Genomic DNA, 26,823 nt, shown 5'->3' on the forward strand with positions numbered 1-26,823 from the left:
AATGAAACCTCCCTTGATTTGAAGAAAAATGGGGAAAGCGATGCTAACTACCGAGTGAGCATGAATGCACTTAAAGCACGTTGCACAAAGTTTCACACATGCCAAACAATAATGTTCACTGCTGTTGTTAATGTTATTAAGGGTACACAGCCTGGCTTTCTGAAACACGAAGGCCACATTTGTGGAGAGGTAGGGATAATGCATGAACACACACGCACATTTACACACCCAGGAAAACCAAGCTACACAGACCTCAGATGCCCCCTCTGTGTTCATAATCCACTCACAGACCTGCTGCCCTCCCTCTGTCCCCCCAACGCCCCTGCTCGGCCCGCCCCACAGCTGTGTGGGGGTTGGAGCGAAGCTCCTGGGGGACTCAGCTGGGCTTCTCAGAGACAGCTGTAAGAGGGGATCAACCTGCCCCCTTGACAGCCCCTCATTACCACCCCCCATCTCTGGTAATTAACCTCCATGGTGCTGGGCCCCCTGGGGTTGGGAGGTGAGGGTAGAGGGGCTCCTCGGATCCCACTGGCACACAGCTAGGGTGAAACTGCTGAGATCCCAGGCTTTGTGGGAGCTCTGGCTCAGATCTGAAAGGTGCTGGTCCTCATTTCTTAATGGTGTGTGTGGATAGGTGCCCATTATTCATGGGCATCTGGGGCATGATAGATAGAGACTGAGGTGTTAGGAGTGGTTCCCTTTATTAATGATCAGAAAGTCAGGATCACTGAAGAAAATCACAAGACTGAGGGGTATGGGGCCTGGAGAGAAAGAGCAGGGCTCACCACGCACTTCCAGGACCTAGGGGGTCACAGCTGGTCCAAGAGGGAGAGGCACTGGTCACTTGAGTCACAAGGGTCAGGACAGGCACCTGGGACAGGGCGGGATAGTCATAAGCACTGTCCCCTACACCACCACACGAAGTCCGGATGTGCTCCACCAAGCCCCACCTTGCACCCCTCGCTGCCACCGCTTTGGGCCCCCCCCACCCCGCCCGGACTCACTGAGAGGCTGAGGGAGCGTTGGTCCGGTCACGGAGGCAGTCACGGGCTAGGGCTGGGGGTCGGGGCCGGTGTGCAGGGCCTGGGAGCCCCGGGGCTGATGCCCTGGCTGGCGTAGTACTCCACCACCTGCCTGGGCACCTCAGCCAGGACGCACTTGGCAAGCGCAGAAGGTGCGGCCTGGGAATGGGGCGGGGACGGATTTAGCAGGCCCGGAGGGTGGGGGCGGGGTCAGGCAAGAGGACGAGCCTGGGGGGGCGGCCCGCTGGGCTCCAGCGTCCTTCGCAGGCCATCAATCCGGTGTGGGAGAGAAGGGTCTGATTTGAGGGCTTGAGGAGCTGAGGAGTCCTACGACCGGGAGGGGGCGCCGGGCACTCACATCCTTGAAGTCCCGAAAGGGCACGAACTGGACGATGTCGCGGGCGGCGGGCACCCCTCGGGGGCAGCGCAAGGGACCGTCGTCACCATCCAGTAGCCGCATGTCGGAGAAGTCGGCATTGCCCACCCCCACGATGATGATGGACATGGGCAGGCGGGAGGCGCGCACGATGGCTGCGCGGGTCTCGGCCATGTCACTCACCACACCGTCCGTGAGCACCAGCAGCACGGAGTATTTCTGAGGGCAGAGGGCAGGCGGAGGGGAGGAAGGGTAGGCTCTGTGTGCAAGGGCGCTGGCACCCACCCCAAGCCCAGGCCCTGGCCCCGGCTCCACCTGAGGACACTCAGGGGAGCAGAGCCTGGTTGCCTGCTTCGCCTCCTCACCGTGGCTTGGCCGGTGCTCTGCTCGCGCTGAGCTGGCCCTGCCACGCGGTTAATGATAGGGGCCACGTTGGTGGGGCCGTAGAGTTGAATCTGGGGTAGGCACCGGCGGTAGGAGGCGATGACCCCGGAGATCTCTGTAGGCGAGGGGGTGAGGCCAGCAGAAATTAGCAGGGAGCCCTTTTGGACACCCTTTAAGCAAGAAGGTCCTTGCCTGTCTCAGGGCTGCCTGGCCCCCTAAGTTCCTTACTAAGCAGGAGAGTTGGCTGGTCTGATGCTGGGTCAGGGGTCTGGAGTCCCAGATGGACAAGAGCTGAGTGGTGAGATGGGCGGGGGGCTGTGCCCATGAGGATGGAGCCTGTGCCCCTGCATGAGGTTGTACAGGCTGTGCAAGCTGTATGGGGGTGGGGTGGAACTGGCGAAAATCTGCCCTCTTACCTTCACATTCAGGGTTTTCCGGGTCAAAGTTGATAGCAAAGTCATGGGACACCTGTGAGAACAAGACCAGAGCAGCTAGAAGATGGCTTTCTGCCTACTCTCCCACCAAATCCTCCCTTCCTCTCAATCCCAGCCTACCTCGAAGTTGGGGGGGATTCGAGCGCCAAAGCCAAATGCTGGAAACCGCTTATCACTGGGGAGAAGAGAAGGCTGTGGGGCAAGGCCTCCCTACCTGCCTCCCTCCTCCCTAACCTACCTCCCTCCTACCTGTCATAGTCCTGGCAGATGCCTCCCACTGCGCGCAGGGCCTGCAGGTAGTGGTTGGGCTGGCGGGGGCTGAGGCAGTGTAGGGACTGGCTGCTCCTTGGGTCCCCATTGGAGGCGGTGAAGTCGATGGCCACCTGGTGGACGTGGGGACAGGGTCACACTGCATCCATGAGAGCTCACTGAGGGCTGGCTCAGAGCTAGGGTCTATAGGGAGGACTAAATTAAATCCAGTCAATGGGGTGCCTGGGTGGCTCAGTGGGTTAAAGCCTCTGCCTTCGGCTCAGGTCATGATCACAGGGTCCTGGGATAGAGCCCCACAAGGGGGGGTCCCTGCTCAGCAGGGAGCCTGCTTCCTCCTCTCTCTCTGCCTGCCTCTCTGCCTGCCTCTCTGCCTACTTGTGATCACTCTGTCAAATAAATAAATCAAATCTTTAAAAAAAAATAAATTAAATCCAGTCAAGCCCACAGGTTGCCTCATCATGGAGTGGGGTAAGGGGTACAAAATAACAATGCTGAGGCTCATGAGAGGCCCCGGGAGGAACAGGGGGATTTGGGGCTCCTCTGGTCATTATGTGTTTAGCCCCTACCTCTTGCCTGTGACCCTCATATTTCCCAGGCCTTTACCGTGAAGCTGATCTGGCAGCCGCCCATGATGTAATCCAGGAAGGTGTGCACCTTCTCCACCTAGCAGGAGGGGAAGAGGTAAAGTAGCAGGATGGTTGTTTGAGGAGGGAGCTGGGTGGGGTTTCAGTGAGGGAGAAGGGGAGGGGAGGTTTTTGAAGTTGAAGTTCCTGGTGGGATAAGGCAAGCCTTCTCCGTTCTCAGAAGAGGAGAAACCGGTCTTTGAAACAAGGGGAGGGTTGAATCTGAGGGTCCGTTGTGAGGGGGAGCACTGGGATTTACCGTGCACTGCGCCAGTACTACAGTCCCCGAGCTCTTGTAGTTCTTCTTCTTGTCCCGGTACTTGGGGTTAATACAGTCCCACTGCATCTAGACCCCACACACCCCACAAGCCCAGAGTCACAGTTCCAGCAGGTGACACCTTCTCTCCCTTCCAGCAGAGCCTCCCAGACCAAGACCCCAAGGGCTCCCTCCTTAGACTGAGCCCAGTTACTTTCCATCATTTCCCCCATCCCATATACTAGGCTCTTCAACCCTCTCAGAATTCTCCCAGGGATCTCTGTGGCACCTCCTGCCCAGGGTTTGCTGTTCCTTCCTGCATCTCCTGGAAAGTGCTGGTGAACTCCCCGATGAAGTCATGCTTCCCGCTCGAGTCATAGTCATACACCAGGAACTGAGAAGGCGAGGAGGGTAGTAGAAAGGGTCAGGGTTGTTTTGCGGTGGTTGCTGGGGGGCAGGGCGAGGGATTGAGGGAGGCGGAGGCTAACAGTCCCTGGGCCCAGACAGACATCTTCAGCTACCCAAAGAGGCTACCTGCTGAACTTTATTCTTTGGCTCCATCTGACAGGGACTTTGGCCTTGATAAAAGGTACACAAAGTGGGAACGTTGAGCTGTGACTGGGTCTTTACCCCACAGTGGGAAGGACTTAACACATGGGGGAGAGAGAGGGTCTTGGTACACTCAGGGGCAATGTCTCAGACAGAGGTTGGCTGCTCCCATAGGCTGCCCTTGCTTGGCAGGGACTTCACCTTGAGAGGCCGGTGGGCATCGCAGCTGCACAGGGAGTGCAGGGACAGGCGGAATGGCTCCCAGCTGGGATTCAGGTTGTTCTTCACCACCTTGAGAGGCACCAGAGAGCTGGTCACCTCCTAGCCACATCTTCCTACTCCACTCTTCCTTCCCCCTCCCCATAGCCCCAATCACCAACCTCAGTCCTCCAGACGAGCTGGTCACTCTGGTCCCCATCGGTTTTATAGATCTCCATGAAAGGGTCAGACTTGCTAAACAGATCCTGGGGATGCAGAAGAAAGGACCGGTGAGTGTGGTGAGGTCTGTAGGGGGAGGCGGCTAACACTGAGAAGGGGGAGCAGCCTTGATTTGTCTTGATTGTGGGGGAGGGGGGGCTGGGCTCTCTAACAAGGAAGATGGGGGCCCAGACTCTGGGGCTCCAACCTTGTTGTCTAGCTTGTGGGCTCTGAAGGTGAGCTGCACATAGTCATTCGTGCCGGATACCTCCTCGGCCACAATCTGCAAGGGAGAGACAAGTGGCAGGGTTTCCCTCTACCACCCAAAGGGCCACCTTATGCCCTTTCCCTTAGGTGGGGGCCAGTCCTGGATATAACATCACCATGGATGTCCATGCAGGGGCATTGAATGCCCCACCCAAGGGGGGAGTACAGATGACCTTGCCTACCGTGATGGTGGACTTGCCCGCAGTCTTCCCATTCTTCAGCAGCAATGGCTTAGTGACCTTGGTTTGTGACACGATCTGGAGATGGAAGTGGAGGAAGCCCCAGCTGTGACACCTCCCACCTACCTTGGCCAGGAAACAAGGGACAGGGTCACATGGGTCCTTAGAGTGCTCCCAGAGACTGGACTTGGGCTAGGGTGGAACTTAATTTCCACAGCAACATGAGCCAAACGCAGACACTTAACAACTGAGCCACCTAGGTGCCCCAGTTTCCACAGCAACATGAAGAGTAGGCACTGTTTAGAGGAGGGCACTAAGAGGTTAAGTATCTTTCCCAAGGCTGTACAGCCAGGGAATGGTGGAGATGGGGTCCAAAATGATCTCACTCTGGAGCTGATTCTCTGTTATTTTGGCTTTCAAAGGTGGAAGCTGATGGGGATGGGGTAGATGGGGATGCAAACCTGGCCCAAGGTGCATTCAGTAGAGCCAAGGAAGGTGTCGTTGCTGGGGCTGGTGGCTCCGTCCTCCGCGTCAAACACATGGAATTGCAGCGGCTGCTTCTCCTCAAAAAAGTACTCAAGGGCCAACACCCGGGAGAAGACGGGGCTGGAGCAGGAGCGTAGCACCTCTGTGCGCTCCACCTGCGGCGGGAGGGGTGAGGGCCCTCTGGGAACCCAGACGGCTTCTCCCTGCCCGTGACCACCCTGCTCATGCCAGCTTTCCTCGGTCTCCCGTGTCCGCAGACACTAGCTCTTCCCTTGCTAGGTTCAACCCTGAGCTCAGGGCGCTGCCAGCCCCCTGACTAAACCATCAGTCCTTGGGGGCTCCCATAGGGTCTCTGGGAGCTGTGCCGCTTCCTCTCGGCCCCTCTCAGGACCCTCTGGGACTTTGGAAGCTGTAAAATGGTTTGTGTTTGTCATGATGGCACGCCTGTCTCCCGGCTCACCCCCACAACCTTGAGAAGAGGCCCCTCAGGGTCCTCACACTCCCCTGTGAGGCTTTCCTTGCCCCTTCCCAGCACCCCCCTTCCCAGGCCAGGAGGTTAGTTAAGACAAGACCGGAGCCCGTTCTCACCTCCACCCACTGCTCATCAGAGTAGAGCTTGAGCAGCACGCAGGGGTGGGGCTTGGTGAGTGTGTCTCTGTCCAAGAGGCCATGGCAGGACACCCGCAGCTCCACCCGTGAGGCCCCCAGTGTCATGGCTGGGGGCTCAGGCACCCATCCCATCTCAGGGTCCGACATGTCACTGTGGGGACAGAGCAGATGGCCTGGACACTGGAAAGGAACATCTGCTAGGGGAGGGGTCTGTCTTCTGGGAACCTTGGCCCCACTCCCACCTTGTCCTGAGTCCTGAGGCCCTAGGATCTCCCAGATCTCCTGCTTCCTCCCCCTACTCAACCCCCAGCCCCTGCTCTCAGCTTGGCTTCCCTGGAGCTGTGAACAGGGAGGGTGGAGGACTTGAGCCTCCTGCCTTGTGTCTCTGTCACCCCTGCTGGCCTACTATGTATGGATGGGGCTGGAGAGGGCTGGGGGGCGTGTGTGGGGTTCCTGGCAGTCTTGGCTCCTGGGCCATCGATTGATCCTTGCTTTCTGCTACCTCAGCACCTTCTGCTATTTCCCGACCGATGTTGGAGCCAGCACTGCACTCAGTCTTGGCACGAGGGAGCTGAACTGGGGCAAGGGGGTGGGGAAATGGGTGGAGGAGCCCCTGCAAGCCTGAAGGGGGTGGGCCTCAGGAATGGAGTCTGCAGTGGGCAGGAGGGGGCAGGTTGTAAGATGCCCAGCAGCGCTGTCCCTCTCTGCCTACCCCCACTTACCTTCTGGGTGGCTTATTGCAAGGGAGGGGTGGTGGGCTTGGGCGCTTAGAGGCAGAGCCCTGCCCCTGCTGAACGCTCCTCCAGGTTCCTGGCAGGGGCTCCCACTATGACAACTCTCGCTTCCCTCCCCACCTCCCCTGTTCTCACACTTCTTGGCAGCACTGGCACTGTCTCTTAGCGACAGGATTTTTGGGGAGCCACAGCCCCCTCCATGCTGCCTGTGGGATGCACGCATGCTACCCTCCCCCAGCAGTGGTACCAAGCCTCGGGCAGCAGCAGGCAGGGGTATGCTGGCCCGAGTTCACGGCCGGTCAGTTCATCTATCTGTGTCTGTCCACATCGCAGGGTGAGGCTGTCTGCTCCCGTGTCGTGCTTCCCCCAAGCGAGTGCGCCTTGGTGTGTCTGAATGCCCCCACCCTGTGTGTCTGTCCTTTAGCTGTGTGTCTGTATCCAGAAGGGTGTGCCAGTTCCTGTACCTCCTTCAGAACTGGGACCCTTCTCTGGCTGGGTCCCCTCCCACCGCCCGCCCACCCATAACGCGTACCTTTCTGGAAATGTGAGGGAGGGTCTGGGTGGGTGGGTGGGGAGCTCTGCCTTCCAGCCACAAGTCTCCCAATTCTCGCAGGGTCCCTGAGTTGGGCAGGGGCATGTGGTGGTGAGGGGATCGGGCAGGACTGGAGACCTCTCTGGGGGCTGGGGAAGACGTTGTTATGGAGACTGGGCCAGGCTGGGCCAGGCTGGGCCAGGCTGGGGCTGAGCTAGGGAGGAAGGGTAGGCTCACCTGGGCTCTAGTCGGGGGCTCCTCTCTCCGGCTCTCTGGCCCTGGCCCTGACTCCCTTGCTGCTCCAGCCGCTGGCGCCGGCTCCGGCTCCGGCTCTGCTGCTATTTATGGGGCCTGGATGGGGAGGGATGGGGGGGCCGCAGCACCAGCTCCCCCCGCATAGACCGGTTGGGAGGGAGAAGAGGGGAGGGGCAGGGCCATTGCCTGGGAGGGAACCACAGAACCGGGGGAGGAGGGCGGGTTGGGGGTGGCTCAGAGGCAGGACCCCCACAGACACAGTGACACACATCTTCCCCTTCACACCACACCCACACCCCTGCACACACTGTGGCAGGGCGTACACACACACATTCACACCAGGAGATGATGGAGACACAGGCACCCACGAGTCATGGGCTCACACGTATCCTGACACACACAGGCGGCAGCACATAAACTCTCGGTGACACCACGCCAATTACAGCCCTATGGGTACACATACGGAAACACACCCGGTCGCACAGCGCTCTCCACATCACGCCTGTTGGGGATATTCACAGTAACACATCAAGGAACACGGGGCTATACTTGTCACACACACATACACTCATTCACACCAACCCAAATACAACAGGATGGAGATCTTCACGTGCTCCTTCAAAACCATCCCATACCACGCTAAATCTCACAGCTTGGAGAAGGAGGTCCTGTTCCCTAGATGCTTTTCAACAGGGACACGCAAAGGAATGGACGCAATTGCTTAAGGGCACACTGTCTCCCATCCTGAAGCAGGGGCTGCCAGGAGGGAGATGTGCTGAAGGGCTGATTCCCGAGGCATCTTCTCAGTGCCCATGACTCACTGCCGCGTCCCCCCCCCACAACCTCTGTGGTCACATCCTTGTGGGAGGGGCCATGTCACACACAGATCTTGAGGTAACAAGATGTTAGTCGAGCCCTAGTGAGGCCAGGGAAAGAGAAAGATTTCTGGGGGAACTGCATGCCATGAGTGAAGACATTTGGGTTCATGGTGACCTGGGATACGTCCACGAGAGGGTTCACTGGAACATCGTTGCCCTCCGTCCTCTAAGCTGCTCACATATTAAGCTAGCAGCCATTTGTTGGACATCCCCTGGGTGCCAGGGGCTGGGGCTGCACAGGGATTGAGATGTGGCTTCTGCCCCTGTGAGAGGTGCCTCTACAGAGAACAGACAGACCCACAGACAGAGAGATGATAGGCTAACACACAGATGCGATGAAGTGTAAGGGGTGCAAAATTAAGTGGTTCAGGAAGCAATGGGTCAGAGAGAGGGATGTTTAATTTAGATGAGTCAGGGGAAGGCATCAGGAAGGGCTTCACAGAGGAGGAGTTCCCTGAACGTAGCCTTGAATGCCAAGGTAGTGTGCGTTAGTACACCAATGGGAAGCAATTAATTTGATCATCTCCTGCTGTAGACACTACTGTTTGCCTTCAGCCCACTCTACTTTTGAGGTTTCTATTGATGGTACCCCTAAGACAACACTACACCATTTAATTCCACCATCCGTGAGCCTGCCTGTGTGTAAGCTTGCATACACACCACACAGCATACTGCTCCCCAGTATCCTCCTGGGACACCGGGGTCTTCTGATCCAACTGCATATCCCCCACAACACACACTGGTACTGATTTCATTTTGGTTTCTGCTCCAGCCAGCTCAGCCGAGATCCTGACCCTCCACCCCCCACTTGGGGGCATTTTTCAGTACACTCCCGTTTAGCACCTCTCAGGTCTGTCTTTCTTTTGTCAGAGTCCCATTCCCATCTCTGTGGGGGATTCCTTACTTTTCCCCACTGTGGCCAAGCACTGAGCACTAAGGGGGAGCAGATGGTGGGGGGTGGCGGCAGCGAATGGGGAAGACAGCAGAGACCAGGCAGGCAGTGAGTCTGTTTTTTTATTCTATACAAGGAGGGAGAGAGTCCTTGGGGATAGAGGGACAGATCCACCCTTCCAGGAGAGGAGCCGGCCCTGCCCCAAGCTCGGCCTCCCTCTCTCCAGGTCGCTCCCTCCCTTCCTGTCCCCCACCTGCTGTCCCCACACCTCATCCTGCCATTCTGCCCCCTGGGATGGGTTGGCAGAAGGCCTGGAGGTGAGGAGGGTGGGGTGGGTGGGTGGGGGTCTGAGTCCTTGTGAGGCACATGTCGAGAGGAGGGCTGGGCAGGGTGCTGCTGTGGCTGTCAGTCTGTTCCTGGCTCACTGGTTCCTGCTGGGGACAAATCCAGTGAGTCCTTTTTCCCAGGCAGGGAGAGCCAGCCTCTCTGTGTGGGGTATGCCATGTCAGGCAGAGGGGGACCGCCCTTTCGCCCACCCCACTGGCACCTGTGGGGTCAGGGGGTTGTCTTCTGTCAGGCTCCAGCTTGTCACAGGACTGTGCCCGCCGTGTCCTCTTGGGCTTTAGGGGGGCAGTCCGGCGGCCTGGATCTGGGGCCCAGAAATGACAGTCAAGGTAGGCCTGGCACATGAGTAGGGCTCATTGGCTGGGCGCTTATCCAGCCTGTGACTCATTCCAAGCCTGGGAGAGGGTCCTGATATGGGTAACAAGGTCCGAGAGGCACCCCGACCCCCCTCCAGTCAGGGGGCTGACCTTGGACCTCAGGCTCCTCTTGGTCCTGGTGTGAGCCCAGCCTCAGCCGGGCTCTGTTCATTCCTGGAGCTGCACCCCCAGCCTCAGCCTCCTCCCTGCCCCCTGGCTCCTGTGGGGGGCGGCAGCCCCTGGGCACAGCCACAGGCTTGGGGAGCCGTGGAGCTAAAGGGGGGTCCTGCAGCTGGCAGAAGAAGGAAAAATGTTGCGTCAGTTAGTCTTTTCACCTCATCCCAGGGCCTCTCCCGTCCACCTTGCCGGCCCTCACCTTGGCATTCCTAGCAGGAACGGTTCTCTCTGGGAATAGGGTCCCCTCCTTGTCCTCCTCCCCATCCTGAGAGGCTGGGCTGGGGCTCTGGCAGCTGTGGTTGGGGGCACTCTCCTCAGCTGGGGAATGGGAACAGAGGAGAAGCTACCGGAAAAGGCATTCTGGAGCCAGGACTTTCCCCCCTCCAAGCCCATTTGCTCCTACTTCTCTGCCCTGCACCGCCCCTGCTCTCGTGTTTCCACAGCCCTTGGTCTCCAAGATTGTCCTGAGCCCATCACCTTGGTGGGGGGGAGGGGCGCTCTAGCTTAGCTGTTCCTCCCCAAGAGCAGTTCCTGCTGGGACAAAGCCAGGGCCCAGGGACTGCTGGGTCCCCAGACATGGCTGCCCATCCAGGCCTGCAGTGCCCCAGGGCCCTGCCAAGGCTGCAGCCTGGCATTCCCAGGACTCTGTCTGCCAGTCTGATTTAGATGGTGAGAGCCTTGGGGAGAATGCCCTGGCGCACCCCCCCCCCCCCGCCAGCCACCTCTGTGGCTTTACGTAATCTGAGCCCAACAGGGGGGGGGGGCTACCCAGAAGGTCTTGTTTGCGGGTGTATTCGTGAGGTGTGAGTAAAAGGGACATGCAGGGTGCTGATGGCAGGTGTGTACAGTGGAGCCTCTGACTCTTGTGGTTTCCTAAATGAGGATGGAGCCTCCCTTTAGGTGTTTTAACTGGTATGTGTGTGGGATGGGATAATCTGCAATGATGGCCTCAGTGCTGGGACAGCCTTGGAGGGCCAGGAGCACAGGCTCTGCACCACAGACTTGGGCCCTAGCCTTGGGAGGAGAGTGGGGTAGGGGGGTAAAAATCAACCTCTATCGGGAGATTTGTCCATGTCAGTGATGTTGGGGGATCATATCTAAGGCCTGTGTGCAATTAAGTTGATGCCGAGCTGACCACCTTTCCTTTAGAGGCTCCTTAAGTGAGAAGTGCTCCAACAAAAAGCAAGCATCATATCATAATTTATTTGTCCCTTCAGAGTTCTGAAGACAGAAGGTAAATGACCTGCTTAAGGTCAACACTGGTGGTGCCTGAGCCGGGACTGACACCTGTGGTTTCTGACCTCCAAGACATGGCTCACGCCCCTTCCTTGTGACACTTTTCTGAGTGGACTGAGGATGCCCTGGCCAGCTACTTTTGGAGGAGACTGGAATGTCTGAGGTGGGTCTGGCGCGGCTGGTACTTGCCCACCCTCTTTCCCAGCTGAGGTGCAGAGAGAGAGAGAGAGGCCTTCTTTATAGGGATGTCTCTCGGCTGCTGGTGGCCAGAGGTGGCGTCTGCCCCACAGAATTCCCTGGAACCATCCACAGCACATTGTTCCTATTTCCTAATCCTTGCTGGCAAAGCCACTTTTGTTCTGTGGGACTTGCTTTGGATTGGCTTGTTTGTTTCTTTTGGATATGGCTTTGTAAATATCCGGAAACATTTATACTGTTGTGACTTCCTCACTGCCCCATCATGGTTGTAAGCTTCCCCAACACAGGGGCTGTGGCTTTTGGGTCTTTGGACACACCCTGGGTCTTTAGTGTGGCTGGGCAGGAAGAGGTGTTCCATACCTATATGCCATGTGGCCTCTGCTCGGCGCATGGCGCTGAAGCTTGGCTTGCTGCTTTGCGGTGGTGGTGGGGGCTTCCAGGCTCCGGGCCCTGGAGTGTGGGGAGGGGATGGGCAAGGGGGAAGGGAGAGACACATCAGGAGGGGCCCCTGAGAGAGGGCCCAAGGAGAGGAAGTGAGGGCAACCATTCTCACCTGCATCGTCCGAAGAGCGCCGTTTCTGCCAAGCCTGGGCACTGCCCTCCAGGTCCGGGCCTGTGCCCTGAAAGGACAGCTGAGTCAAGTCATAAGAAAAGTGTCCTCCCCACAGGGCTGCAGTCAACAAGGGTCTTCTGCTTGGGTATCTCATGCCATTCTCCTTAGAGAATGGTCCCTAGACTCTTGGACCTTTTCCCCCCAGAGTGGCATCCCTACCAGCCAAGGGGCGTAAGAAACGGTTTACACAAAGGACGTACTGTTATTTTAATAGTTCTGTGTTTATTTTCTATGTGGTAGAAAAAAAAAACCATGACTGGTACAACAAACCCATGATTTGAAAAACCGATCATGCTTAGGACCAGAGTAAGTTAAAAAAGTGAATTGATTGAAAGAATAGATAAACGAAGTAATACAGGTGGTATGTGGGGAAGGTAAAAATCAGTCATAAAGGTGGTAATCAAGTCACCAAAGTTTGAGAAAGGGAGCTCCAGAGGTAAGTATTTTATGACTGCCTGCTTGGCAAGGAAGTAGAGGCTCTGGGCAGTAAGGCGACCTGCCTGGGCTTTCGTGGCAGGCAAGTGTGTGGAATGAGCAGACCTGTAGCTCACACCTTCTAACACCACAGAATCTCTCTGCTGGCCCAGCAGGGATGGGGCTCGGAAGGGAAGGTAGACAGGGATCCATAGGAACAGTAGGTGCCTGGGCTCCCCTCACCTCTCGTTTCCCGTCGAAGCTCCAACCCTTGGCTCTTCCCAACCCAGGAAGGGCAACACCATGGACCCTTGGCTGCTGTGCCGTCCCAGGGGCCAGGCCCCCCTCCCCTGGCTCTGCCCCCTCAGTGCCCTGGAACAAGGCCTCGGGTTTACAAGCAGTTCCTGATGGAGAAGCAGCTCTGTGGGCAGCAAGGGAGTAGGAGAGGGCCCCTGCCCCGCTAAGCCCCCAGCCCTGGGGCTGCCCTGCTCCAGCCCTCTGACCCTCCAGCCCTCCTCTGAGGAGTCCGTCCTTTACCCTCCTTAGCATGCAGCACTCCCAGCATGCACTGGGTCACCAAGCTTAGACTGCTCAAGGAACGGGGCCGCTGGGATGACCGAAGTTCCCCAGAACCCTGAGTCCTAGCATTCTCCCCTTAACTGCCTGGGGCAGGGCAATGTGGGTGGGCTATGTGCAGAACAGCAACTGGGCAGGATACAGCACCTCACCTCACTTACCATCTTCCTGTGGAAGGAAGGCCCCCGGCTCCCCCCAAATCCAGGGAGGGGGCCGCTCTCCTCCTCTGGGCTCCAGCACGGGGAGGAGTTATTGCCGAGGCTGGGGGGATCTGGGCTGGGGGGGCTCTCCTGAGTTGGGGGTGGGGGTGGGGGTGGAGGGAGGAGGAGACCAGTGGTGGGGGACCCTGGCCCCCTCTCCCCCTTGAAGCTCCGGGGCCGGCGAAAGTGAAACAGGCCTCTGCGCCTCTTCTTCTGGAGTGGAGGCAGTGGCGGCTCCGAGAGGCCTGGCCGCAGGGTCCGAAGGGTCCGGGGGTAGCTGGGCAGGGTTGGGGTGAATTAGTGACAAAGCCCTGGGCAGATGCAAACGCCAGATGCAGAGTTCGCTCAGGGTCCAGGCTGGTGCCGTGTTAGTGTAGTCCTGGGTCTGATAAACCTCCCATCTTCCTCTCTCACCCAGCCTCTCCTGCTGCCCTGTAATCCTTTCCACTTCCTTCTCAGGGGAGATGGTGTCCTCACCTTCCCTGTCATAATCCTCCAGCAGCCTCCTTCCCCCCATCTGCCCAGCAACTCCCTCCTCCCAGGCATCTCCATCCCCCCATCATTCTCTCAGCTTCTCCAAGTGACTCCGTTTCTTTTGGACCAATGCTGGGGGGTCTGCAGGACTGGGACAGGGAATATACCCTCTGGGCCTCTTTCTACTAACTGCTGCCACCCCATCCACCCACCCTGTCCCCACCATCCCATTGTGGTGGTTCACCCTGATCCCATCCTTGCCGGCTGTCCTGAGGAGAGCCAGGAAACATGGGAGGTAAGGGCTGGGTGGGGAAGGATGAGAACGTGGGGAAATGTTCCAGAGAGACTGGTTTTGGGACCCTGCCATTGAATAGGCCCTCTGTGACCACTCGGAGGATTTTGCCTGCAGAAAATGGGACTGTGTCTAGATGCCACACCTGGAGCTTTCATCCATGACCCTTCGGCTGAAAAAGTCCTCCAGCCCCTCATCCAGGCGGGTAGCCATCCCATTCTCCTGACGAGTCCCAGTTACTGGCACCTGCTGGGAGGAACGTCCTGTAGGATATTTCATCTGGATCAGGAAGTCCTCCCCACTGCCCCCATCCACTCAGGGTCTTTGCCTTTGGACTTGGCCTTGCCTCTTCTTGGCCCCATGGAAATTGAGACTTCAGTCCACTTGGGAATTTCCTAAGCTTGGTGGCTCTTGGCTCTGTCCCTCACCCCAATGGGAAATGCCCCTATCTGGCAGACAGCGATTTCCTATCTGGGAAAACTGGATAATCCCATCCTCTTTTTGGTGGCCTACTGGGGCCCCTGCCTGATCCCCCAAGGCTAATGTTTCTGGCATTGGGATCCTAAAGCTAGAACCTCTGGCTGGGGCATTGCTAAGTGAAGTTGGTCCTCTTGTGAGGACGTAGGGACTCACACTGGGCCGACCAGGTCCTGGAGGGGTAGTCCGGGGAGGTCGGGGCCTGCCTTGTGTTTGATGCCTTAGCTTATAGCCATGAGTGGGCAGCTCGGACAGACCCTCCCAGGAGCCACCGCCGGTGGGCTGGCTGCTCCCGAGTCCTGAGAACCAGCCGGGGGGGATCCCCAGGCTCCCCAGCTGGCTTTCCATGTCCTGAGGGCTCCCACCTGTGGGCACAGCAGCGTTAGAGGGACCAGCAGGAGGCCCAGGGAGAAAGCAGGTGGGTAAGCAGAATTAAACAGGGACCAGGGCCTGGGAAGGGAATCTGGAGGGCATCAGGTTGGAGGATGGGGACTCACTAATGAAGGCGGACACTGGCCGGATCTTGCGGCAGCGTTTCTGTTTTCTGATGGCCATGGTGTCCTGCAGAAATGGAGACAAAGGGTGGGCCTGGGCTGCAAGTCTCCAGGAGCCTCACATGAAGCTTCTTATTCCTCATAAGGCTGTCTCTTTAGAGCACCCCCCCCCCCGCCCTTGTGTGGCTGAGGCACTGGGATCAGGGTAGAGGCGAGGCTGGACTGGGGTGGGGGATGAGACCAGGCCCAGTGACAGGGGACAGCGCAGTCCAGAGAAAGGGAAGGGAACAGTGTTCTGGAGGTTCCTAGTTTAGGGCGGGGAATGGGCGGTGGGGAACTCACAATGTTGGTCCCGAGTTCATCATCTGTGGTCTCCTCATGCTCATGGTTCCGGCCTCGGCCCCGGGAAGACAGATCCTGCCCTTGGCCTGGCCCCGATGGTGGATCTGATAGTGTCTTTAGCTGGGCCAGGTGCCGGGCCTGGGGAAGGACAGATGTGAACCAGTTTCCCGGGGAAGATGTCCACTTTCCAGGGCTATGGGAGACGGTTGCTTGGGGGAGATGGGAGGATGTCGGGTGGAGGGTGTACCTGAGCCTGGCTGGGGTTCAGAAGCCTTACCAGGCTCTTATGGGAGTGGTACAGCTCCTGTAGGATCTCATCCACTATGGAGTTGGTCAAGTAGGTGACGACTGAGAGCTTCACTTCACTGTGGGCACAGGTGGGACAGCTCAGTTACCCACTCTGTGGCCCCTGAGCCTTGGCCCTGCCCTTCCCCGGATGCCTAAGGGACTGGGCAGCTGGCCTGGCCATCCACAGAGGTGTCTTAGGTCTCCCTTATGTCTCATAAAGGCATGCCCCATCCCACCCACTGACCCCCCAGCATAGGTGTGTGTGGATTGGGAGGGTGCACCAAGAGGAAGTGAGAAGGAGGAGGAGCAAGGGGGCTCCACACCAGACTCCTGAAGTTCCAGTAGAACAGAGCTGGGTAAATTGGGGTGCTGAGTGAACCCTGCTGGTCTCTGTTGTAAGCCCAGAAACTGGTTCTTCTTGAGTATGGCTATTTCATAGGTATGTGTAATAATTTTCCTTTGCTTTGGTGAGTGGGGGCACTCAGAATGAGAGCTCTGGGTGTGGCTGGGGGGTTGGCAACAAGAACTCTGGGGGGGGCAGAGTGTAGAACATGCACCCCTACTCATCAATTTTGTCCATGCCCCCCAGGAAGCTGTGCTTTGTTTCTGGGAGGTGATTCTTAGTGCACACATGTGACTATGTGTGTGTGTGTTTACACCTGTGTGTGCACTGCCAGGCTCATAAACCCAGGCTCAGCACTTAGATTTCTAGGGCAAAGACCAGTGAGACCCTAAATAGCAAGGTTGCAGTTAGTTAAAGATTTATCCCTTGTAATGGAGATTGTGCCATTCATTATTCATTGCTGATATCTGGGCCCCAAGTCCCTAAGTGCTCTGGGCCAAATCCAGCCCCGTCCCAGTGCCAACCCCCTCCGCCTCTCACTCCAGCTTGTTCTGAATGTCCTGTCCTGCCTGCTCCAGCAGCGCCCCTCGGATGAAGTTCCGGGGCACCGTGACGCGCTCAGCCACATTGCTCAGCATCTTGTTGTGCCCCTCTGCCACTCGCATGGCCACGGGACATAGCTCCTGTGTTAGGCTGACCATCGACTCCAGGATCACCTGGTGTGGGGGAAGGGAGGCCAGAGCCCCGGAGGGGCGCAGGGTCAGGCTGGTGCCACAACGGAGGAGACTCTAGTCTATTCCAGCTCCCTCTGGTGAGACTGAGGGACCCACCAATGTTCCAGGGCTGGTTACCAGGCAGAGTCTGGGACACTCAGGCTTCCCCACATCCTGGCCAGTGTCCCTTCCACCCTACCGTACGGACGGGGGAGAGTCAGTCCAAGGATTAGAGTCCAAAGAGGAGAGGTCAGAGTTGGGGGCCAAGAGGAAGCTAACAGAAAAAAATCCAAACCCTGTTTTCTAGCCTGACACACTGGAAGTACAGTGGCCTCAACTCTGCATTTCCTTCTTATCCCCAGTAATTTCCCTGTGCTGACCTCAGCCCTCAGCTTTGAGCCTTGGTCAACAGTTTGGACTTGCCTGCAGCTCCTTGTCCACAGCCTTGGACACCTCGCTGGCAACTGACTCCAGCCTCTGCCGTACAGGCCCATCGTTGGCCAGCACGTGGCCCAGCTCGTAGAGGCTGGGAAACAGCTGCAGAAGGAAGGGTTATCAGCAGAGGGTCAGTTTTGGGCCCGACCACATTCCAGGGGGCCCTGGGCTGGGAAGGCAGATATGCGGGTCAGGGCCCGGATATTCGTGGGGCAGTGTGGCCAGCTTTCCTAGGCTCCTGGTCTGTGCCGGAGGGTAGGGCTGCAGAGAGCTCACCGCCCGCGAGTTTTTGGCATCCTTGATGAGGTCCCGAGCATAAAGCAGCTCATCCTGCACAGGCTCCAGGGGGCACAGCCTCAGGGCCCGAACCTCCTCCTGCACTCGGCCGCACAGCCGCTGCAGCATCTGGAGCACAGCCAGTTAAAGTGTCAGGGGGGGTATCCTTGCACCTTCATCTTCCCAGGTGGGACCCCAGACACACCATTTCTGGGTCCCCTGGGGCAGTGCTCCTGTTGTTGGCACTGATGGGGTAGTGGTGTCTCTGGATGGCTTGTTCTCTCTTCTTGGGATGCCCTTGAATTTCCAAGGGTACTCCCACAGTCCTGAACACCGCTTGTCTGGGGCCCCCCACCTGTTCTCTCGGGTCTGAGGCCAGACCACAAAGGTGCTTTTGCTTGTCCGCATGCGGAGTCCAGTTATGACAGCCACAGGATGCCTTTTTCATGCCCCGCCCCCTTGGCGTGCCGTGCTCTATCACATCACACCCGAGCCCCGCGTGCCGCACGCATGCCCCACATGGCCCAGAGGGAAATGTTTACTTGCTCGGCGCTGCTGGTCACCAGGCCCTGCTGCAACCGGAAGGCCTGCTCCTGGGGGCACGTCTGGGAATGGTTGTTCCTCACCAAGCACCACTGGATCTGGAAAACACAGGATGGGAGGCGTTAGGGCCTGGGATGTGGGCCCTTCCCTCTGCTGTCCTGCCCCCACCATTTAGGCCTCTACCTTCTGCCAGACGTCCTCCGTGCGCTCAGGGGCGCTGCGGTAGGCTTGGGAGATGTCGCTCACGGGGAAGGACATGAAGCGGAGCGTGTGGTTGCTGTGGGGCACAGTGGCACAGCTCTGGTAGGGGGAGAGGTGAGGAAGGGCCCTTCCTCCCCAGATCCCCCTTGCTGACAATCTCCCTCACCCTCAAGCCTTTCTCAACGTTTCTGTGCAAATAGGTTGAGCAAGCTGGGGCAGGGGCTGTTGTAGCAGGTCCAGGCCCAAGGTCCAGGCCCACAGAGGCTGGGGCTGGGGTCAAGGCAGAGCCCCATTCTGCTCACCTCTCCAGGGCCCTTGCAATATCCAGAAAGCCCAGGGCAGATGTGTTGTTCCGATCCCATAGGATGGTTCTAGGGAGAGAGTGAATGGGTGCTGGTGACCCCTCCCTCACGCAGCAAGCTCTGGAGTCCTCCCTTCTTTCCTGGGTGATGGAGCTGACTCTGACCCCGGGCCTGAGGGTATCCAGGAAGCTGGAATACAGAGCAATGGGGCAAGCAGGGAGGCGTGATGAGGGTGGGGGCTGGGGCCCCAGTTGGGCCAGCTGTGTGCTGCACCTGAGGGAGGAGTTGATCTGCAGGGCCTTGGACAGCATCTTGGCCCCGATGTCCTCCATGCCATTGCCGCTCAGGTCCACCTTGGCCAGGCAGGTGTTGCTGCCCAGCGCATTGATAAGGATGCTGGTTCGAAGCTTCAGTCTTGAGTCCGCTACCGATAGTGACTGCAGGGACTATGTGGGCAAGAGCAGAGTTGGGCCCAGTCCCTGCACCCCCTGCAGCCCCTGTCATCATGGGTTCCCCACCCCCAGGCCTAGGCACTCACACAGTCCTCTTCTTGGATCAGTTGTACCAGCTTGTGGAGGATCTCCTCCAGGGTCCTGTGGGAAGTCAGAGCTCAGAGCAGGAGGGGAGGGGCTAGGGTCATGCTACTAGAGGAGCAGAGGTGACTTGAGCAGGGAAGGGCCAGAGGTAATACAGTGAGCCAAAGGGTATGTGGATGGTGGAGTGAGGTCTGGGGCTATGGGGAGGGGCCCTCACTTGGCCTTGACATTGAAGTTCTTGCCCAGGAACAGGTGCTTTAGGGACTTGTTCTTTCCAAGTGCAGGCACCAGTGTCAGGAGGTCGGAGTCAAACCCTGGCCAACAGATGGGAGAGGTCTGGCCTTGAGGCCTGAGGCTCACTGGAGTATCCTCAGGGGTTCTCCTCTATGCCCCACTGGTCCCCAGGAAGGAAAGTGCCCCTACTCACCATTGTCTGACAGATCTAGGCTGCCCACACAGGTGACAGCCCCCAGCTGCTCCTGCAAAGCCTGGGCTCCTGCTGAGCGGAGCTGCGGGGGGGACACGGTGGGGAAAGCAGGGGTAAGGGGAGAGGGCACCTTTAATGCTTAGAAACTAGAGTAGTCACACTAGGACTCAAGGACATTCTAGGTCGCAGGTGTGAAATCAGGAGGCCCCTTCTCCACACCAGATCCTTTCCTAAGGCTCTCTCCCCTCCCTTTAGCCAGAAATATCTCCAGGCCCTGACTCTGGAGATAGCTCTCTCCTGCCCTCTGGTGGGAAAGTCTGGTATCTCCCACCCCAAAGCTTTCAGTGGGGAGACGATAAGCTGAAAATGACCTCTGAAAAGAGGGACACAGACTGCAGACTAAGAAGCGAAAGTGGAGGTGTGGTCAGGTCCAAGGGCCACAGCGGTGCGGCACAGAGGCAAGATGGAGCCAGGGGCTGAGGAAGGTCGGAGAAATGAACAGTGGGGCGATGGGTAGGGGACTGGCAGGGGCCTTGGGGGAAGGAAGGCTCACCTCACAGCTGCTGAGGTCCAGGTGCAGATCACTGAGGTGACTGTTGAGGGAGAGGCCCTGGAGCAGCGCCCTGTGGGAGGAAGGTCAGCAGGCCCACCTCTATCCCCACCCTCTTCTCTCACGGTTCCCACTTGGACTCCCCCCAACCCTGCACCCACCCGACCTGAGGGCCTCCAGGGGCAGCCTCGTGGCCGACAGGTTGACATGGCTCAGTGTGTAGGCGCTGCTGAAGAACTGCTTGAAGGCTGGTGGGGCCTCCCGGCCCTTCCTGCGGAGACTCCTGGGGTCAGCAAGGGAGGGGGATGCCGACAGCTCACCCCATCCCTCCCTGCAGCCTTTGTGCTCCCACCTGTGGGAGCAGCTGTTGCGTGCCAGGTTGAGGTAGGTTAGGTGGGAGCAGCAGCCGTGGAGCAAGGCTCCCAGAAGCTGTGGGGAGAGACATGGCGGGTCTCACAGAGGCTGAGAGGGGTGTTGGGAGTGGCTGGCAAGGACTCCTCCCTCCCACCCCGTCAAGGTCCTGGCTCATCACCCTCAGCAGGCAGTCTGTGTGAGCCCCTCTGTGAATGCCCACTTTGCCTCTTAATGTCTCAGTGTCTCCCTCTGTGGAGAGTGGGTCTACTCCCTGCCTGACCCGCAGGAGTGGTAGAGAGGTTCATGGGCAGGGAATGTAAAGCGAGGGCTACCAGGGGCTCCTAAGGTGCCTTGTTCAAAGGAGAGGGAAAATCCTTTCCTCCTGAAGGGCTCAACCCTATCCAGGGTGCACAGCTGGGGAATGGAAGGAGGGCCAGCTTTTAGGCACAGCCAGCACAACCTTGGGCAGTTACCAGGACAGCATGCCCCACAGGTGTGAGCTGTGGGTGTTGCTTTGGAATTCAGCTGAAATTGGAGTCATCCCACCAGCTCTGCCCACTCAAGGCACGGGCAGTGAGGCAGGGACCCACGCTGGCCTCCCTAAATCCCCTCAGGCTGGCTCTCCCATCACCAACCCCTCACCAAGTCAATGGCGCAGTCAGTTCCTGCCAGGTCCAGGTGCACCAGAGCATTGGGCTGGGCCAGGAAACTGTAGAGGGCCTGGGAACAAGGACAGAGGGGCTGCCAGGGAACAGGTGATAGAACTCCTCCACCCCCAAGCTACAGGGCAGAGATGCCCAGGTCCTGAAGCCTGAGCCTGCCTCCACAGGGCTTGAGCTCTGTTTTGTGGACTCACATTGGCCTCGTCTGTGGCGAGCAGCCCAGGGTTCTTGCTCAGGTCCAGGTATCGAAGGGAGCTTGCAAAGGCTGGGTTAGCCCCGAAGGTCTGGCCCAGTGCCTGGAGCCCTGAGCACAGCAGGCACTGAGCTGGACTGGACCCCATCCCCACCTCTTGGACACACCACCCTACGATGTGGCTTTCCCTCCCTCAGATCCCTGGGATGCTATGTGAGTGTGTTAGTACACCTCTGGGACACAAGGCTCTGGAGGGTTCTGGAGGAGGAGCAGAGGTCAGGGCCCCTGGTGCAAGTACCTCTAGGGGAGATGGCAGTCTTGGCCAGGCACAGTTTGGTGAGGCCAGTGGGGAAGCAGAGGAGCTGCTGACTCAGACTGAGGAAGCCTGGGGAGTGGAGAGAGAAATGGGCCAGTGAGGGGCTGGCAGTGGGCACCAGGGGGTGCAGAGTCAGGGTGGGGGCTTGAAGTGGGTACAGGCCTGGGGTCAAGGACAACAGTATTGGGGCAAGGGCTGGCATCAGGCTGGAGAGCCCCTGTTCGGCCCCGGGTTGGGCTCTGGGTGAGGACAGGGGTCTGTGTTGCAGTGGGGGTAGGATTCAGGGCTGGGGCTCACCCTTGTCCTCGATGGGGTTGTGGGACAGAGTGAGGGCATGCAGCACACAGCTCCCGTTCTCCCCAAACACCCCGGCCAGCTTCTGGACAAAGTCCCTTCAGGGAAGGGGAGGAAGGATTTGTTTGTCCCAGCCCCTGGGCTTCCCCTCTTCGTCCACCTGCCTGCCTGCATGGGGCTGCAAAGGTCAGAGGCCCCCACAGGTGGGGACCAAATTGGGGCCTGCCAGGGAGCTTGTCATCACTCCGAAGGACCTGGGAAATTGTGCCAAGACAAAGCCGAGCTTTGGGTCCTTGAGGCTAGAGCAGCGCCCCCCTGCTGGATAGTTGCTAGAAGAAGGGGATGGGGCAGGGGACTGGGATAGGCCATGAAGCTGGGGCACTAGGAGCCTTAGGTCTGAGTGCCAGCTTGACCATAAACTTCTGTGTGTCCTTTTTGGGCCTAAATCTCCTTTTCTATAAAGTGAGGAGCTGGAGGAGATAGCATGGAGGCCTGTATCATGCTCTGAGGTTCTAAGACTACATCAGTGGGGCACCGCTGCCCAGGGAGGAGGCTGGCCTCACGTCTTAAGCCCAGCGTTGTCCAGCACCAGCTCTTCGAGGCTCCCCGACTTGCTCAGGGTATGTAGCACCTGTTCTAGCACTTCAGAGCCCTAAGGAAAGAGGGGGTTTTTCCGATCAGGAGCCAAAGTGGGCATTAATCTCTGGCCCCTCCTCCCACCCCTCCTAGTCCCTACCAGCCGCAGATCCTTGCAGTAGAGTTTGGTGAACCACTGGTTGTAGGCCAGGGCTGCCACCATTAGGGCCAAGTCTCTGTGGGCAGATTGAAGGGGCAGGAAAGTGGTGAGCAGAAGAATCTAGGGATGGGGTGATTGGGCTGGGAAAGTCTAGCCAGGTAGAAGACAAGGGGCAGTAGAGTTGGGAAGATAGAGCTGGGGCTGTAGGTAGGACTAGAAGAGAGAGCCTAAAAGGGCCAGGGTCAGGCTGAGGCTGCAAGGGTTCGGGGTGGGGGGATTGAGTCTCTGCTCCATCTGCTTACCGGCTTTCCAAGTGGCTGAAATCCAAAAGATTGAACTCCCGGTTATCCTCAGCATGGTAGATGGTATCCACATCCTTGGAGAGGTGGAACTGGCTCATACCTGCTCCCCATCACCCCTGCCCTCTCCCTCTGGGTCCCACCTGCCCACCCGCCGGCTCCCTGCCCAACGTACCCATTGCACCTCCTCACGGCAGTGCAGCCCATTGTAGTCACACAGGGCAGCATAGGTCTCGGAGAAGCCACCTGTGGGGCAGGACATGAGCTGGCTCCATGAGGAGTAAGGGCATGGGGAACAGGCTTGGGGTTCAAGAAAGGTCAAGGTCATTTTACGTGGCCAGTGTCCTGGGTTCCTACGACACCATGAACCTCTGAGGTCTGGGAGCTATGGAGTCCTCAAGGCAGGCAAAGACCCAGGTGCAAAGGACTCTGGACAAGGGCAGGGGTGTTGAGGTTCCACTTGCATCAGGTCTGCCCCTGCTTACCGCAGACACTGTGAGTGGTAGATGTGGAAGTCTCGGAGTTGGGGGATGTGTCTCGGGGCCCTTCAGGGGTGTCAGCATTTCCACGCCGGATTAGACACCTGGAAAATGAACATCCATCCCAGACAGGGGTGGAAAGAGGTTGTCAATTTTTTCCCTGTTATAGCTTCTGGGTCCCCGGGAAGAAGCAGGAGTGGAGACATAAGGGCTCTTCTCCTCAGTGTTCTCGGAGCCCAGGGCCAGGGGAAGGAGGGAGAATTCTCCTCGTTGTTTAATCCTTTGAGAGATTCCTCCTTTGCCACTCACCCCGGGCCAGGGCAGACCTTGGAGAGGGCAGAGCTCACGTGTCGTGTCACCTGGTCCACGCTTTCAGCCGATGGCAGCCGCATGCTCACCAGGCCACGCTCCGTCTCCACCAGGATCTGGAGGAAAGGGAGCACCAGGGCCTCAGACATCAGCTCCTTCCTCCTGCTGGCCCTAAGAGCAGGGCCCAAGTCGTGCCACTCACCTGGTTCTGACTGAGCGTGTTGAAGGCTCGGATTTCTAGGACATTGAAGGAACTCTCCACCTGTGTGTGGGGGGCACAGGGATGCTCATTTCGAGGTTAGGGCCTGGCTGCCTGATTCTGGAGGGAGTTTGATGGGTGCACCCCTGCTCCTCAGCCCATCTCACCTTGGCTGGGATTTTAAGGGGGAAGAGGTGGAGGCGCCAGGAGGTCAGGGCCTTCAGAGAAAGGAAAAGAACATCAGCAGCAAATGGTGGCTCCTGAGGCCTAGGCCTCCTGTCCTCCTTCAGCACCCTCAGCCTGTGTGCAACCCCTGTCAGCAGTGGTCCTTTGCTCCAGATGTCCTCCCTCTCTCTCATGCCCCATCCTGGGATCCTGGACATCCACCCAGTCCAGACTGCCCCCTTCCTTAGGCTTCGTCTTCTCTGTGCCCCCACCATCCCCAGTCCACCCTGCCTCCCAGTTTCCTTATTCCCAGCAGCCCAGCCCTCCCTGATTAGGCCCCCTCTGCCTGCCCCTACCTCCCCAGCCCAAGTCCAGTGCCCTCACCAGAACTCGATCCTCAAACTTCTTGGGCTTCGTCTCCAGCTTCACCCGATGTTGTTGGAGTACAGCCCCTTGGCTCAGGCACCTCCTGATGCTGTCTGTGGGTGGGTGGGGGGCCTGCTCAGAGCTCCGCCTTACCCTGGCCACCCCTACCTCCCCAGAGTTCTTCAGGTGTGGGGTCAGATGAGAGGAGAAATAAACAGAGAGAGCTTTCCTTCTTGGGTGGCTTCTGTCTTCCTATTGGAGAGGAGGGGGGGTGTGGAGAAAACTCTGGCTCCTGATGTTCCTGAGTCAGGGGACAGTTGCTGAGTGACACTGTCTGTGGGAGGGTGTGTCTTACACTTCTGAGGGTGTGAAGGATTTTTCCAACCCATGCACTCCAGCAGCCATTGACACATACATAGTGAGTCAGTGTGTGGGGGCGTGGGGGTGTCCCTTTGACTATATTCTGGGTGGTCTGTGAGCATCTGCCTTTTACTATGGATGTGTGCCTGCCTTCTGAAGACACCAGGGAGCCTGTGTGTGGCCTTGGTAGGAGTGGATAGGTGAATGAGTGAGCTGTGCTTATAGTTGTGAAAGACAGCTCTGCTGTAGGGGGTAGGGGTGGGAGGTGGGGGGGGGTCTTTGGGGGGTGGCGGTGGTGGTGGCTGTGAGGAGTTAGTGTTTAAATGAGCTCAGTACCCAGTTCCTAGCAAAACCATCCAGATATCCCAGTGTGTGTGTGGGTGTGTGTGTGTGGTGGGGGTGCCGTTTCTTTAAAGATGTGTGTACACACACATCTGATAGTGAGTGAGTGAGTGTGTGTGTGTGTGTGTGTGCGCGTAGGTATGGGAAACTGCCACGGTGCAGCATGCCTCTGAGTATCCTTGAACGTCCTGGTTTCTGCGTGGTCTAGCCTGTGCTCCCCCACCTGGGGCAGGGGGCGATTGATGGTTTTGGTAGTGTTGGGGGGTCGGGTCTTGGCCATGCAAACGGGAGAGACCTTGAGTTGTGGGCGTGAGTAGGGAGAAGGGGCAGGCTAAGACGAGGGCTCTGGGAGGCGAGCTGCAGAGACCCTGCTCTTGGTTTTAGCTCCAATCCCGGGCCTCTTCCCGGAATCCCTTTCTTGCCCCACTGCTCTGGGAGCTGCGGGGCTGCTGGAGGGGCTCCCAGGGCTAGTTCCGGGGCGGGGCCGGGAGGAGGGAGGGTGAGGAGCCAGGAGGCGGTCAGGACCGGGGGCAGCTCCCTTGGCCCGGCGGGGCGGGCCGGGCCCCGCCCGGCGGGGAACCGGACACTCCCCCGAGGAGAGACTGGACACCTCACCGATGGATGGGCCAGGATCAATGAGAGTCAGCCCCAGGGAGCGTCAGGGGACTGCACCTGTCACCGAAGATCGGGACGGGAGGCTCTGGAACTGGAAGGTCCTGACAGGGTGAGGCGAGGCGAGCAGCCGAGGATGCTCCGGGGACAGCGATACCCCGAGCTAGGATGCAGGGGCAGGGGGCTGCCTGGAGTCGGAAGGCACGCGGCGAGGGGATTGGGGGAGGCACCGGGAATGGGGTGTACCGCGGGAGGAACGCACTGGTCTGGGATGCTCCGGGACGGGGAGTCCCGGAGACCACCGCAGCCTCGTACCTTGCAGCTCGCGGGTGAGCTCCGCGCTGGGCTTGGCCATGGCGGCCGCTGCTGCTGCCGTTGCTGCAGAGGAGCTGCCGCCGCCGCCGGGGAGCCGCGGCACATGCTAGACCTGGCTCCGGTAGGGCCCGGGCGCTGAGCGCTGCAGCAGCCGCCGAGCCCGCTCCAGTCAGGGGCGGCTGCGCGAGCGCTCCACCCCCCCCCCCCCCGCAGCAGGCCCAGGAGCCCGGGTCTCCCGCCCCGCCCGGAGAGGTGCGGGACTGAGCATGCGCGCCGCGCCTCCGAGCCGCGTGAGATCCCGCGCGCGCTCGTGCCCACCCCTCCCGCCGGCTCCTGCTTGCTACGCCCGGTGCGTGTCGCCTGGAGCCTGGGCCATCTCCCGCGCTGGGGTGTCGTCCACTTTCCGTGCCATCCACTCCTCGGGCACCGTGAGCAGAATCCATTTCTTTTCTTTGTGGTATTGGGTACCCCTCTCTGGGTTATCCTTGGAAGGCCCCTTCCTTTTGCCTTACCGCTCGGGACGCGTCCAGCTCCTACTCACTGACCCACAAGGGAACTCAGGACCGAAGGCGATGCCAGGAGAGGACCTGGCCAGATCTGGGGGTGTTCATCCTTCCTCCCGCTTGCCCAGCTTCAGGGATCCCCGCAGCGTCCTTGGCACCTTCCCCGCGGGTGTGAGGCCAAGAGTATCACCCAGGAGTTCCTGGGCCACCTCCTCCCAGCTGGCAGTTCCGCAGACACATCCACCCCTGAGCTCCACGCTTAGGTACTGGAGCCAGGGAGGAGGATTAGGGGATGCAGAGATGTAGCCCACAAAGAATCTCTGCTTGGCCACCACACCTATGTACCCC

The 26,823-nt window shown here is 58.7% G+C and overlaps 2 protein-coding genes and 1 long non-coding RNA gene across 6 annotated transcripts in view; 1 reads left to right on the plus strand and 2 right to left on the minus strand.

Moving 5' to 3' along the window:
- Positions 1-684: 684 nt before the first annotated feature.
- CPNE6 (copine 6) lies at positions 685-7,446 on the minus strand. 3 transcript variants are annotated; one of them, XM_044231724.1, is made up of 17 exons: positions 7,376-7,439; positions 5,852-6,023; positions 5,239-5,418; positions 4,781-4,855; positions 4,540-4,614; positions 4,295-4,378; positions 4,116-4,205; positions 3,655-3,759; positions 3,369-3,455; positions 3,090-3,149; positions 2,466-2,599; positions 2,337-2,391; positions 2,199-2,250; positions 1,764-1,897; positions 1,381-1,617; positions 1,005-1,181; positions 685-871 (listed from the first exon to the last, which is right to left on the minus strand). In XM_044231724.1, the coding sequence occupies exons 2-16, from the start codon at positions 6,017-6,019 to the stop codon at positions 1,044-1,046; spliced, it is 1,674 nt and encodes a 557-aa protein (XP_044087659.1). In that variant the 5' UTR covers positions 6,020-6,023; positions 7,376-7,439; the 3' UTR covers positions 685-871; positions 1,005-1,043. The 3 variants fall into 3 exon arrangements, with proteins under 3 accessions (XP_044087659.1, XP_044087660.1, XP_044087661.1); XM_044231725.1 differs by lacking the exon at positions 7,376-7,439 and adding an exon at positions 6,595-6,710; XM_044231726.1 differs by lacking the exon at positions 5,852-6,023 and having other exon boundaries at positions 7,376-7,446.
- LOC122894213 overlaps positions 6,799-26,823 on the plus strand; it is a 136,666-nt gene continuing 116,641 nt past the window's right edge. Inside the window, exons 1-2 of the long non-coding RNA XR_006381750.1 lie at positions 6,799-6,904; positions 11,259-11,440. This is a non-coding gene — a long non-coding RNA (uncharacterized LOC122894213). The remainder of the gene's footprint in view (positions 6,905-11,258; positions 11,441-26,823) is intronic.
- Positions 9,496-26,012, minus strand: CARMIL3 (capping protein regulator and myosin 1 linker 3). 2 transcript variants are annotated; one of them, XM_044231714.1, is made up of 40 exons: positions 25,973-26,012; positions 24,362-24,456; positions 23,980-24,030; positions 23,816-23,875; positions 23,614-23,729; positions 23,311-23,408; positions 23,001-23,071; positions 22,829-22,902; positions 22,527-22,602; positions 22,354-22,442; positions 21,794-21,888; positions 21,479-21,565; positions 21,182-21,291; positions 20,968-21,045; positions 20,324-20,400; positions 20,138-20,242; positions 19,975-20,044; positions 19,422-19,503; positions 19,212-19,308; positions 18,997-19,051; positions 18,732-18,904; positions 18,459-18,527; positions 18,139-18,232; positions 17,955-18,053; positions 17,413-17,541; positions 17,125-17,238; positions 16,529-16,704; positions 15,635-15,722; positions 15,358-15,495; positions 15,019-15,082; positions 14,678-14,886; positions 14,190-14,290; positions 13,240-13,555; positions 12,746-12,874; positions 12,029-12,095; positions 11,836-11,925; positions 10,241-10,359; positions 9,976-10,156; positions 9,711-9,812; positions 9,496-9,594 (listed from the first exon to the last, which is right to left on the minus strand). In XM_044231714.1, exons 1-40 carry the CDS (start codon positions 26,010-26,012, stop codon positions 9,569-9,571), a joined length of 4,110 nt encoding a protein of 1,369 aa, XP_044087649.1. In that variant the 3' UTR covers positions 9,496-9,568. The 2 variants fall into 2 exon arrangements, with proteins under 2 accessions (XP_044087649.1, XP_044087648.1); XM_044231713.1 differs by having other exon boundaries at positions 9,496-9,597; positions 14,190-14,293.

The sequence above is a fragment of the Neovison vison genome, chromosome 13, assembly GCF_020171115.1.
Source record: "Neovison vison isolate M4711 chromosome 13, ASM_NN_V1, whole genome shotgun sequence".
Taxonomy (NCBI): Eukaryota; Metazoa; Chordata; class Mammalia; order Carnivora; family Mustelidae; genus Neogale; species Neogale vison.

Excerpts from the sequence above, each read along its gene's own strand:
- CPNE6 (XM_044231724.1), bottom strand. The coding sequence starts at position 6,019 with ATGTCGGACCCTGAGATGGGATGGGTGCCTGAGCCCCCAGCCATGACA. Across the intron at positions 4,615-4,780 it reads CGGGCAAGTCCACCATCACG|ATTGTGGCCGAGGAGGTATC; the intron begins GTAGGCAAGGTC and ends TCTCCCTTGCAG. Across the intron at positions 3,456-3,654 it reads CAGCAAACCCTGGGCAGGAG|ATGCAGTGGGACTGTATTAA; the intron begins GTGCCACAGAGA and ends TGTGGGGTCTAG.
- CARMIL3 (XM_044231713.1), bottom strand. The coding sequence starts at position 26,012 with ATGGCCAAGCCCAGCGCGGAGCTCACCCGCGAGCTGCAAG. Across the intron at positions 17,239-17,412 it reads ATGCCAAAAACTCGCGGGCG|CTGTTTCCCAGCCTCTACGA; the intron begins GTGAGCTCTCTG and ends TTCCTTCTGCAG. Across the intron at positions 12,096-12,745 it reads GCTTCGACGGGAAACGAGAG|GGCACAGGCCCGGACCTGGA; the intron begins GTGAGGGGAGCC and ends CTGTCCTTTCAG.